Here is a 12,964-nt window from a genome sequence, read left to right on the forward strand (position 1 = left end):
AAAGGCAAAAAGTGTCAGATCCAGTTCCTACAGTGAATGATGAACTTTTCACATCATTTAAAAAAAAGTATTATGACAAATATGAGTTAAGAGGTCAGGACTTTCACAACTTTGAACACAAATTTCAACTGTTTATGTGTTTAGAGCTGATGAAAAAAACAATTGTGACAATTTTTAGTAATGCCACTGCTAGTTCAAAGGGTTGTGCATGTCCTTCCTGTAACCTGCTCTCAGGTGTGAATTGCATGCATGCAAGTCAAGTAGTGCAAACATACCATCCCTGGGTAAATAATGCACATGCATTGTGTATGTGTGTGTGTTGAACTGTCCATCACCTGGTCGAGTCTCCACATACTGGCTGAAGGACTTGAGCTGTGTTTTCCTGACTGCAGAATCCTTGTTGAAGACTACCGGGCTACGCAGCCTCTCTGTCGCTCTGCGCAGACGCTCTGCGCGCAGCTCCTCAGCATTATTCTGTCAAACACAGAGAGAATGCAGCATAAACAGGTAGTAATTACAGTAGACTTTTTTTTACATTTACCAAAGTGCATTCAATACAAGCTGTTTGCAATGATCTAGTGCAGAACAAGACAAACTGTATCCTCCACTTGCTCAAATCTCTTGGGACAAATAAGAGGTGTGAGTACATGGCATACAGGAAAATCAATTAGTCACAAATGGTGCCGGGAATAAATCTAACTGCAGTCTTAGAAAGGGAATACATCACATCATAAAACATAAGGGTCATTTATTTTTCTTACAGCTTACATATTTTCCCACCATGAGAGACTCAGACAAGTAGCTGGGTGTCTAACAGCCGCAGATGAACACATGAGACTTTAAGTGTCAAAGACTTTACCTCATATAAATGGCTGTTTGATGTACATGTACTAGCACAGTTGTTGGTTTAACTTTAGGTGATTGACTAAATAAAATTAAAACAGCAAATAGTCTACTTCTTCTCCACATCTTGTCCATTAGTTTGTCAACCTCCACCAGCCACTTAGATCTGTTCTCAGGCTTTTATTAGAGAAAGGTTTCAGGATTTCACAGCTGCTCTGTGATTAATGTGATCAAACAATCACACAAACGCACACACACGTTTGCACACAAAAACTTAACTGACAGACCCTGAGATAAAGCTGCTGGAAGTTGATATATATTAACTTCATTATGGTTTTGCTGTTTGTGTGAAGAGTCACACACACGCACACACTTATATACACGTCCCTACACACACACACACACTCTCTCTCATTCTCTCCCTCACTCATGAGAGAGACAAAAAGGAGGCAATTAACTTGACTTTCAACAAAACCTCGAGCCAGAAAATATATTCAAATTATGCAAAATGCAAGAAAAAAAAGCTATTGTTTTCAAAGTGAACATGTGTTAAAAAGCTACACGCTCACTTCTCCCACAATCAAAAACGGCATACAGAAATGCTTTATTACCAGGCCTCCAAATATGCCAAGCCGAGTGGAAAAGAAACCGACTCGGGCTAAGATTGACGTTGTGGCAACGCTAATAAGACGGCGAAACGTGTAATAAAGTCGACAATTAGGGCAAACATGTTCCACTGCTTGAGACAGAGAGAGAGATAGTCAAGCAGGGCGTGCAGAGCAAGGAGAACTAATAGAGACGGTGCGGGTGTGGAATGAGCTGTAGATCCAGAGTTGTTAGTTTAGCTTCAGATTATTGACTTTCAAAAACAATGGCAGCAATTAGTCAGTCCTCTATTCTTCGTCTATTAGCCTGTCAGCTTCTTGCAGCCTCATCAAACCTTCTGAAACGGAGGCAAATTTATTTATGAAGTCTTGTACACAAAATACCCAATTAAACTTTTTTAAACACGAGGCCAGAAGTGGGCTATGTGGAAGCTTATGATTTGTGTGGGCGTGTAAACTTTAAGTGCAACAATCCAAAAGAGCAAAAATTAAATTAAACTACTGATTGTAGGAGGAAGAGAAACTTTTAACAGAAAACTGTTTTTTCTTGCTATGCTTTTTGGAAGCATCTGACGGCTTTAAACTACGTCCTAAAAAAACTAACTCTAGATATCTTCCAAAGGGAAGAAAGTTAAATAAATTGGGTCATATGCAAATAATAGTTCGGTTTCAAACGGGCATTAGCCCACAACTTACAATGGTACCTGTCCCAGTTTGTAAAACAAAAAACAAAAACATGAAGTTAAAAATATCATAAAATGTGATTGATGGGGTGGTGGCAAAAAGACAGAAATCTTTTGACTGCAAGTATTTTCTGTAAACAGGTTTTTCTTCTTTGGGGAAAAGATATTGTGATACAGAACTTTTTACAGGATTTCTCAATAAATGCACATTAGGTGACCTTTCTCTAAGTGAACCTGGGGCTCTGTTTACATCCCAGAATCATAGAAGTTTATAGGCAAATGAGCCTTCATCATGAAACCCAAAGGATTGCATGATTTGTCTTTTACAGCAATAAGTAATCATTCATAGGTGGCCATTTCTTAATTCTCACTGACACATAGTATAGTGTGTTGATAAGTTACCACAGTAGGAGCAGAAGTCTGTCAACAGACTGCTATCATAAACATCTCGTCCAGTTGTTTGCAGGAAATGTGTAACAAACACTGTTAATTGGATTTCAAAGGATTTATGGGATTAACACGGCTGTCCTTGTCATATTTTGGGGCAAAATACAGTTCAGTGTGTTGACTAGTAAAACTGCAAGGCCTTGCAATATCTACAGAGAAATGTTGATGTAGCAACAGAGGAAACTCCCAGGGGAAACTGATTAGGACACTGAGGCTCTCTGACCAATTATTACTGACTGTTTAACTGTTGACAGTCTGACTTTTTCAAGGGGTAACAAGCAGAGGTTAAAAAAAGCGCTGTTTCTAAGTTAAACTATATAAAACCACTAAACCTGGATGGACAACAAAGGGCACAAATACGAGGATGACCAAATCTCTGCTGGCCTACAACACATATTGAAACGTAAGAATTGTCTTTTTGTAAAATCTCCCACTCAGAACACCTGCCCACTTGGCTACCCCTCTGTATCCCTTTACACTCTGGGCTAAGCAGATATTAGGGTGCCCCCCCCTCTTTCCCCCCTCTTTATCACTTATCACTGCTATCATCGCTGCAGCAGTGGTGAGTCAGTGCTTTTGGTGTGTGTGAGTTTGTGAATGTTCATGCAGGAGGCTGCGTGACTAACGATGCAGTCTGCTGGGCGTTGCATGTCCTTATCGTTTGCTTCCAAAGCTGCGCATATACACAATCACTAATGAGCGGGAGAGAGAGTGTGTGTGTGTGTGTGTGTGTGCGCGCGCGTGTGTGTGATGTTGCAGCAGGTTGTTCCACCCGCCTGAAGGACTTTTAGGATGCCCAATCCTCTTGGGACAAAACTGTGCATCTTTTTTGTCTAATAGGACCAAAGATGAACAACTCATTCAACTTTTCACATTGGTATACACATGTTCACATATTGTTTTTGCAAAGAGTCTTATGCCACATTTATGCCAATTGTTTTAGTTTAGTTTTGATTATGTTGATATTTATGCAGCTTCCCATTCATTTTTGATCAGTAATATATTGATGCAGTTGATCATAAATGTCTGAATATTGCATCCTATCACAAACTTTTACAAACTGAACAAGTGCCTGGCTTTATGGCTTACTTCAATAGACTTATATATACAGCTCAACCTACGCCTACTGTGAGAGGAAACTGTGTCAGCTGGTTTGAAGCCACAGATCAAGTCATCTTTACATTTTCAACGACGTAATTAAAAAGAAACAAATACATTGAGATTGTTTCATGATAACTTGTGTAAAAATCTTACCTGTTAAACCTATAATCCTAAAATGCACTAGCTGAAAACATTCACATTATTACAAAAAGTTGCTAATATGTTTAATTGACAAAAGCTGCAATGGTTTATCCGTTAGTTGGCAACTTCAAATAATTCACAAACAATTTTTAAAAAATCCATTCATCTGTTTGATGAATTAAAAAGTACAAATACTCTGATTTCAACTATAAATATGAAGATTGAATATATTTTGGGTGTAGACAAAAATGACTTTTGAGGATGTTATCTCATGCTTTCGGAGCAATAATCAATGTTAAACCATTTTCTGGCAAATTTACAGAGAAAACAACAAAACAAGTAATTAAGAAAATAACTGACAAATATTTAATGGTCAAGTTAAATGTTGGTTGGTTTCCAGCTCTTGATTAGATGACACTGTAATTCAACATCTACCTAATATTTTTTTATTTTATTCCAAACATGGACCCAAAAAAAAAGCATGAGCAACCAAATCTGTAATTGTTTATAAATTAAGTTTTACATTCCAGTTAGAGGGCGAGGTAGTGTGTTCAAAATGTGAATCATTAGTAAAGGGCTATTATCTTAAGAGAATCCAAGACCTAATATTCACCAAGATAGACTCTCTCACTCAAACCCCTGTTGGCGATGGAACTGCCATATTAGGTGCTGACCACCAACTCAGGACAAGTATGTAATTCATTTGAATGGAGACTTAAATATCTGTTAGGAAAATATGTATAACACACAAACCTTGGGCAGGTGTGTTGAACATAATGGCTATTCTACTTCTGTGAGGTCAAGTTGTAACAAACGCACACATACACTTTCCTTAGCCTATAAAGAACTGAGCGTTTTAGGCTTTGAACACAAGAGGGTGTTAACGTGAATCGATGATCAAAGACATCCTGTGTTGCTATAAGCACGAAGGGTTTCACTTGTACTGACAACCCCACACACACAAAACACACACACACATTCACCTTATTCCACTTGACATTCAAAATCAATTAAACAGATGTTAAGACTGGCCGACTACTTGTTGTTAACTCAATATTCACATCAGAAGATAGAGACAGCAGCAACTGTCCCCCCCCCCCCCCCCCCCCCATATATCCTGTCTGAAAAGGTCAGTCAATAAACGGGGACTGCTACATGTAATGTAGTGCATTATGATGCCAGCGTGTGTGTCTCATGGCTTAAGCAGACTCATATGGACACGAGAGGGATAAACTAGGGTCTAACATGAAGTGGTCCCACTGACTGATGTGTACACAGGGTCAGCCGGCCCTGATTGATTGAATGACCCTTTGAAGGTGTGGAGAGGATGGGTACTTAAACAAAAAGTGAGTGAGAGAGAGAGAGAGAGAGAGAGAGAGAGAGAGAGAGAGAGAGAGAGAAAGAGAGAGAGAGAGAAAGTGAGAGAGAGAGAGAGGGCAGGAGGAAAATTAATTAATAAATAAGACAAAGAACGTTTAAGGGTGAGAATGTACGTACCTCCTGGGCCTCTGCAGGGCTGTGTGTGGAGGTGGAAGAGGCAGTGGGTGAAGATGAGGAGGAGGTGGAGGACGGGGATGAAGGGGAGGTGGGCTTTCTTGGGCTGACCTCCACCAGCTTCTTCAGCTTCAAATCCACATGCTTACTGTTTGCTCCTGAGAGAGATGATAAGGGGATAATGTCAACAAATAGTGTTTGGGTCACAAACCCAACTAAACATTAAACACAAAAGAGTTCAACGAAACTAGGAAGAAAAAATGTATCTGAACTAAAACTAAACAAAAGCACTCAACACACACAAACAGAGAAACACACACACACACCTACAACTACATGCACACACGCACATGGACAAACCTGGAAAGTTAAAAGGAAGAAGAAGGGGAGACATCTTATTTTGCATTCATGTACACACACACTCGGGCAAAGCCACTGATAAGGAACATATATCACAAGCACATGAGTGGAAGAGATACGCAGTATACTGTATACATATATATGATGTGTAAGGCAGATTAAGATCTGGACAGACTAGGCAGCCTGAAGTCCTGTCTGAGAGCTGCTCAAGAACTGAGTGTACATTGCTGAGGCTATCACCATGGTAACCATGGGGGCAAGGTGGAGGGAAAGAGAAAATCAGAGGACAGACAGAGAGGACATGCCTCAAATGATAAGTGTTTGTTCTTACGACTCTGACCATATGGTCGAATTAAAAACTGTTTCAGGAATAAAAAAGAACATCAAACATTAATTTAAGAAAATAGCAAAATCCTAAATACATCCATAGCAACAGTTTAATACGCTGAAGTTTGCGAAAAAAAAAGAAGGGCTGAACAAGCTAGCAGAGTCATCCTTCGTTAATATTAAATCTGTTAATATTAGCGTACCTGGTCTCAATATCTGAACCTTAACCTCCTAACACCTTTCATACTCTGTTTCCCAAAACATGCCATAACTAAGCTCAGCCGTCTTTAAGTCTTTGGACATTCATACTGATTCCACACAGGCGTATTATTCTAGTTCAAACCTGTGTGTTCACATTTGATGTTGTCGTTGCAGAAGCACAGCGGGAGCTCCACATACACACACAGTCAGACATGCACAAACACATCACGTTGCGCTCCCCATCTGGCTCAGCAGATTTGGTCTCTCCTCTGTTACTACTTCAGAAGAAGGGGGGATCACTTTGTCCCCCCATTACGCCATTGCGACATTCATAGTGAAGGCGAAACGTCGCAGTGGCGTAAATATTGTGGCTTGAAACAGCCGTCTGAGTAGGGCTTCTTTCTCTCTGCCTACCAGTTGCTGTGTACTTTATTTTGCAGGGACTGGTAACCACATCTCCCCTGCCAGGACAGACCACTGCACTGAAGAAGATGAAAGAACAGAAGGGCAACCGTTTCATGTGTCCCCCTCCCTCTCTGTGACACACATATACATGCTGAAACACACACGCACATACAAACCTGCACACACTCATGCATGCATACAGATGCCAATAGTTTGTCCTACATAAGAAGATACAAAGAAGAGGGGTTAAATGACCTCAGCTACGGGAACATTTAGGGAGGAAATATTTTCACATTGAAGTGGAGCTAATGCTTCTTGCGTGTTACAATCGCCACAATCCATTTCATTTTATACTTCATAAAAAAAGCAACAACAGAGAACAAACAGCAGGAACTTTCTAATGTTGAAAAGAAAACCAAAAGAGATACAGCACTTCAAAGGGTGAAGAAGCATTGGACTGTTTTCATGTGAGTTTCTTCTAGTACCTCGCTCTACTTTCTCCTATCTCACATCGGCAGTGAATTAATGAAGCAAATAAAATAAAATAAAAATACTAAACAAAGTAATTAGTTTACCTCTGAAGATTTGAGCAAATGCTTTCCTGAAGATATGATTTTTATTTTTCGTCTGGGGAGCTCTTTGCAGAGTTGATTAATTACCACTTAGAGAAGTTTTTTAATGAAAGAAAACAGAAAAAAAGCCCTCCAATAAGGCAGCACTCAGCTTATGTATACTGCAAGTTTTCCGCTCCTGTGTTAAGCACTTAGTGCATTAGTATAGAGATTGTAGGAAGGGGGGGGGGGGGGTGTTAATGGAGGTTTTTTCATGATGTGGCTTTCATCATGAAATATGTACATTTACTAAAATAATTGTCTGAATGACAAAATAAGGCAAAAGTGTAAAGAAGAGCTTCGATCAGACTGCAGGGCTTAGCTTCCCATCTTGTCTATGCGTTGATATTTAGTCATATATGCCATGTGTGAGTATTACAATGTTCTTTTGTGATTAACTGAGTATGAAATTGCAGTTCTGTGACAGAGCATACACAAAGATTTAGCTGAAATAGAGGAATTATAGAAAAGAAGGTAAAACAGATAAGTTAGTTAAAAGTGAAGAAGACAGTAAACCATGCAGCACCACACAGCCTCAGCCAGTCAGTTTACCCAGTGACGTTAGCTCAGAGCCGGTGTTAGTAAGCTCCAGGAACCCCTGGGTGCTGCAGGGGGCTGGAAGAGAGGCCTCCAGTGGCAGTGGGTTAGTAGCCAATGCAGATGTAGCCGCAGCATCAGTATCAGTATCAGTATCATCATCATCATCATCATCATCATCATCGTCGTCATTATCATCATCTCCACCAAAATAGAGTTGCTCTTCCTCAGCTGTCCCCTCTTCCTCATCCTCACCCCTTTCACCATCAACAGCATCACCCTCATGATGACATCTCACTTCGTCCAAAATATCTGGAGGTGCGTAGTGGGACAGAGGAATGGAGATATGAAAGGGTGTGAGTGGGTGAGACAAGGAAGTAAAGTGAGAGGTGAAGATATAATGAAGAGAGGGGGAAATGGAGGAGGAGAAAAAAAAAGAGGTGTTAAAGGAATAAAAGGCCGTAATGAAGACAAAGGGAGTTGCAGAGGGAAAAAAAGCTTGGTTAGTTTGTTAAAAGTACATATTAATTTAATTGAAAGATCCCGTCTTATATATCTCAAAACAAAGCTGGTAACCACAGCTTCCCTCTCAAAATCTTTCAGACAACAAGAGCACACTTTTTGTCTTTGTCCAAAAGACAGGTGGAAAAATGAAACTAAAGTTCCCATAATTTAAAGTCTGTATTCATCCAACGAGGAACGAAACAGTGGACTTGTTAACCTAAAAAGACTGCATCAGACGGTACTTACACTACTTCAGCTATGGCTAGATAGTTAGGGGAGATCATTTTTTATCCATACAGAGTCTTGGATGAAAAAAGAACACCGAATAAAGCCGGACGGCCCGTCCAGGTCTGATCTATGTCCCTATGATAATTGTCAACCAATCGATGTATAGATCCAGATTGATGGATAATTACATCCCTAACAATACACTCATCAACAAATCTAAGTAAAGGCAATTGGTTTTTAGGACAACATGGGAATCTTATTGTAGTTTTTAGTGTGTGTAAAAAAATCCAATAAGTTGACGTTCAATTTTAATTTTAATAAGTAAGTAACATCTTACTAAATCCTTGTTTTGATACAACAGCAGATTCCACCCGTGAGACAAAGAGGGACTTCTATTGAATGGCGTCCATTTATCTATATGGTTTCATGTGCATCAGTGCAAAAATATCCGACCCACGATGTGAAACTGAGAGCTCTGTTTAATTCCCCGCATTCAAACAAAGATCTGTTGCTTGCCTTTCTTGCCTCAGATAAAAGGAGTTAGGGCACACAAAAACCACAAAAACATGAAAGCACATATTCCATTAAGTCTCCTGAGGGGCTCAATAGAAACAACAGTGTCTCCATATTAGGAACAAAAGAGAAAAACATGTCAGAAGAAACTCAAATGGAGACCTGAGCAGCTCTAGCTGCTTCGATAACCCACCATGGATTAAAACAAAACAATCAGTAAAAAGGGTCTGACATTGCAGGCTCCCTTCTCAGCTATTTACTACTTGGTGGTAAGAGAGACAGAGAACAAAGAGTGAATGAGGGAGAGTCAAATAACAGCATTTCCTGTTGTTGTTTTTTCCTAATTTGCTAGCTACGATGCGGAGCGTGCTTGCGAGCACCATTCCTGCGTGGCTGGCTGGGGTCTAATTAATGGTAGGCCATGGTGATGGAGTTTGGAAAGTTTCTTTGCAGGCAGACTCTTGGAGGGGGCTGCCCAGGCTGCATTAAAGGACCGTGAATGGTGTTGAGGGGGGGAGAGAGAGAGAGAGAGAGAGAGCGAGAGAGAGAGAGAGAGAGAAAGACAGAGAGAGGGAGGGAAGGAGAGGAGAGTGTGGGGCTAGGATTAGCCGTTCTGCTCGGCAGGCCTTGTGTATCACAGCCAACAGCATTTCTCCCTTCTCCTCACCTCGCCCTCCTCTCTTCTTCCCTTCTTTTCTCAAACTCCATTTTTAATGAGATCAACAATTAGTTCAATTCAGAAAAAGCTGAAAGAGCAAATAAATCAAATGCTTCCCTCCCTCTGCCTTCACTGTCTCTCTTCTGTCGTTACTGATCTCAATGCTTCTTGTTTAGGGTTTATTAGTTTTCGATTTGTTTGCTCATCCCTCTTCTCATCACTGTCAGGCTCCTGCTTCCTCTGACCTTCCTACTTGTGCTTCTCCTTTCCTTCTTGCCATAAAAACTTCAGCTGAATATCAGTTAACATGCATGCACTGCACTGTATAAAGTGCACTGGCACTCGTATAAACGGAGTCCTTTTTCAAGCCAACATTTTCTACATCAAACTTCTGACAACTTCTCTGAAAACAGTTCGTAGAGTTAACATCTTCTGTTTCTTTACTCTCATATAACAGTAAACTTAATATCTTTTGGTTTTGGATAAAACAAGACATTTGAGGGCCAGATCTTAGGTGTGGAGAACATTGATTTGATGACATTTTTCACCACTTTCTTTCACATTTCGCCGGCCAAATAAGATTCATTTGTGAGGAGGAAAAACACAAAAGTCCAGAATAACAACCGGACATTAGTTTTGCATAATAGGAATCAGAAAAACAAACAGGATTTTATCTTGGGGTTTTCTGTAATTTGTGTGATTTTTATGGTATTTGTCATCTGTTTCTGACCTTTCCCCAATAAATATAGAAAAAAAGGATTAATCAATAATGGTGGAAGCAGCATTTCTCACTGAGCCTTCTTTCTCTTTTCTCAACCAACAAAAGACCACATCTCTATGTTTGGTAGTCTTTCCATTCCTTTTTTTTTTATCAGTGCATTTCCAGTAGTCATTCCTTCCCTCGTCTCTACTTTAAGTCTATTTACTTTTATGAAACAAGACACTGCTTTGATCCTTGCTTGTATTGCTCTCAAACTCTTCATCTTCACCTGTCTAAGCTCTCACCTTTCATTTGTATGCAGTAAACCATGTCTACCTTGACAGAACAGAAAGGAGGGGTTTAAATGTGAAACAAATGACTAGAGTGGTCTAATAATGGTCATTATCCAAACAATCCCAATTTCAAGGAAATGGAAAGCAGTGGGATAGGTGCATAACAGCATTTGCTTGCCCTGCAAGCCGTCATTAGAAGTGTTTGGTATTTTGATCATAATTTGGCCACACAATGTGTTTTGTTGATTAACAATTACTGGTTGAATGCGACCAGGGAGGAGTCGCAGGGTAAATTGCTGTTCTGAATATGAGAGTGGTGCATTTTAGACCCACAGCCGTTGTCAAATGGCAATTTGTTTTTCTCTGAGGATTAGGCAGAACCCCTTTAGAGAGCATAATGGAAGTGTGTGAGTCGTGGCATGTGTGTATGAAGAAAGTGAGAGTATGGTAAAAAGCATGCTAGTGTTGACTTTCTTTTGTATGATAGTTAATAAGCACTGAAGAGAATAGGAGTGTGTGTTTGTATTTACACAAGGTCTTTTGATCAAACTCTGAAAATATGTTCTGATAACTCTACAAGTCAAGAAGTGGTATGTGTCAAAGCTATATTGTTTATGTGTGAGAGAGTGTTTAGGTTGTGTACTGACCTCCGGTAGGACCGGCCCTGCTGCCCTTGCCTCTGTCAGTGCTGGAAGCGTCCAGCATGCTCATGTCAGACATCTTGACTCCTGATCGAGCCTCAGCTATCAGCTGCCGGGCTCGCTCTCTCAGCTGTCTCCGTCGCTCTGCATCCCGCTCCTGCACACACATAAATATAAACAAAGAGATAAACAAATTAAGTTTAGTGGCTCTGGTGCATGGTGATGAAATCAAGTGAAAAGAGAAGTGCTACATAATCAGTCATGCTAGTTTGAGGCAGCCACACGTTTTGATTTAATAAAAAATACAAATATGCAACTTTTCTTTTTTTGCCTGATAATGTTTCAAAACCAAAAAATAAATGATAAGAACTTTTGTTATCAGAATGGATGTTCACATCCTAGTGCAATATGGAGTAAGGAGTGCATAGACAGACAGACACACACACACAAACACTCACACCATCTTGGCACTAGACATACAGTATTGAGCCGTCACCGTCAGAGTAATGGCAGAAATGCCATTTTCAGGCCAATCCAATTTGATCCCCCTGATAGCACAGGCCATTGCACACACATACACACACTTAGAAAGCAAAACAGGAAAAGCTTGATGATGTCAACTTTACTGATGACGTCTCAAACAAGCGCACACACACAAGGGAACACTCAATACACAGGCTGGGCGTAAACATGGTAACAGGTAGAAATACACACATGTTTGACTTGTAACCAGTAAAGACCCATCAAAAAGTAAGACAACAGTCTTAACTTTACTGTTTTAACTCCGGCTACATGATAAGATCCTGTTCCAAAACACAACAGAAGTTAAGCAGCACAACAAATCCAATGGGCTTTGACACGTACAAACTCGTCCTACACAACTCAACCTACACAAAAACACACACCTAACCCCTGAGACTCAACCCCACAGCCCCCTTTCTCAAACATGCACAACCGGGTGACCCAAGGGAGAGTGGTGCTGCATTTCTCTGTCACTGTTCCCCTCCCTGTGGTTTCCTGTTAATCAGGCTTCTCCATATTGAGGCAGGGGTTTTAGGGCTGGCCTATTGAAGACGCCCATTTATCCATTAACAAAACAAGCAGCGCCCGCTAATGAGCTACATCTCTCCATTTCCATGTCAATTGTTTGTTTGTAGCCATTGTTAGGCCGGAACAATGGGGCTGTATTGTAAATACAGCACCCCTAATGCACCCTGTGTGTATGTGTGAGTGTGTATGTGTGTGTTACAGAGAGCCCAAGGGGATACCTATAGGGAGAAGGGAATAAACCTTAGAGAGAGGCTGATAAAGAGAGACAGTGGCCGAGGGAATCAGAGAGAGAAAGAAGGAGAGAGAGAGATTCAGAAAGAGAGGTAAACAGTGAGATGGGGAGCAGGAGGAGAAAGGGGTGTTGATACTGCTTGTAGAGTATTGAGTGTCACTTCTTTCCAGCTCCCATTTCAGCACAGTGCACGGCAACAAAGCAGGAAGACAAATGAGCCTGAGTGTTCTTAAATCTAACACTTTCCAAAAAATGAAGTGCTCTTTGAGAAAAAAGAACAATAAAAAAAGATAACTCCCAACTTAATCTTGGACATATTTAACTTAAAAAAAAAAAAAAAAACAAGATTCCACAAACATGACTGACACTCAAAGTTGAGGTCAAGCATCC

At 40.4% G+C, this 12,964-nt stretch overlaps 1 protein-coding gene across 1 annotated transcript in view; it reads right to left on the minus strand.

The window, feature by feature from the left end:
* The window catches only part of ehbp1 (EH domain binding protein 1), a 146,707-nt gene that overhangs the window by 38,258 nt on the left and 95,485 nt on the right, over positions 1-12,964 (minus strand). The window contains 4 exon segments of the mRNA XM_061040269.1: positions 336-474; positions 5,318-5,472; positions 7,771-8,067; positions 11,299-11,449. Coding sequence (XP_060896252.1) covers positions 336-474; positions 5,318-5,472; positions 7,771-8,067; positions 11,299-11,449 — 742 coding nt within the window.

This window comes from Labrus mixtus, chromosome 6, assembly GCF_963584025.1.
Source record: "Labrus mixtus chromosome 6, fLabMix1.1, whole genome shotgun sequence".
In the NCBI taxonomy this organism is placed as follows: Eukaryota; Metazoa; Chordata; class Actinopteri; order Labriformes; family Labridae; genus Labrus; species Labrus mixtus.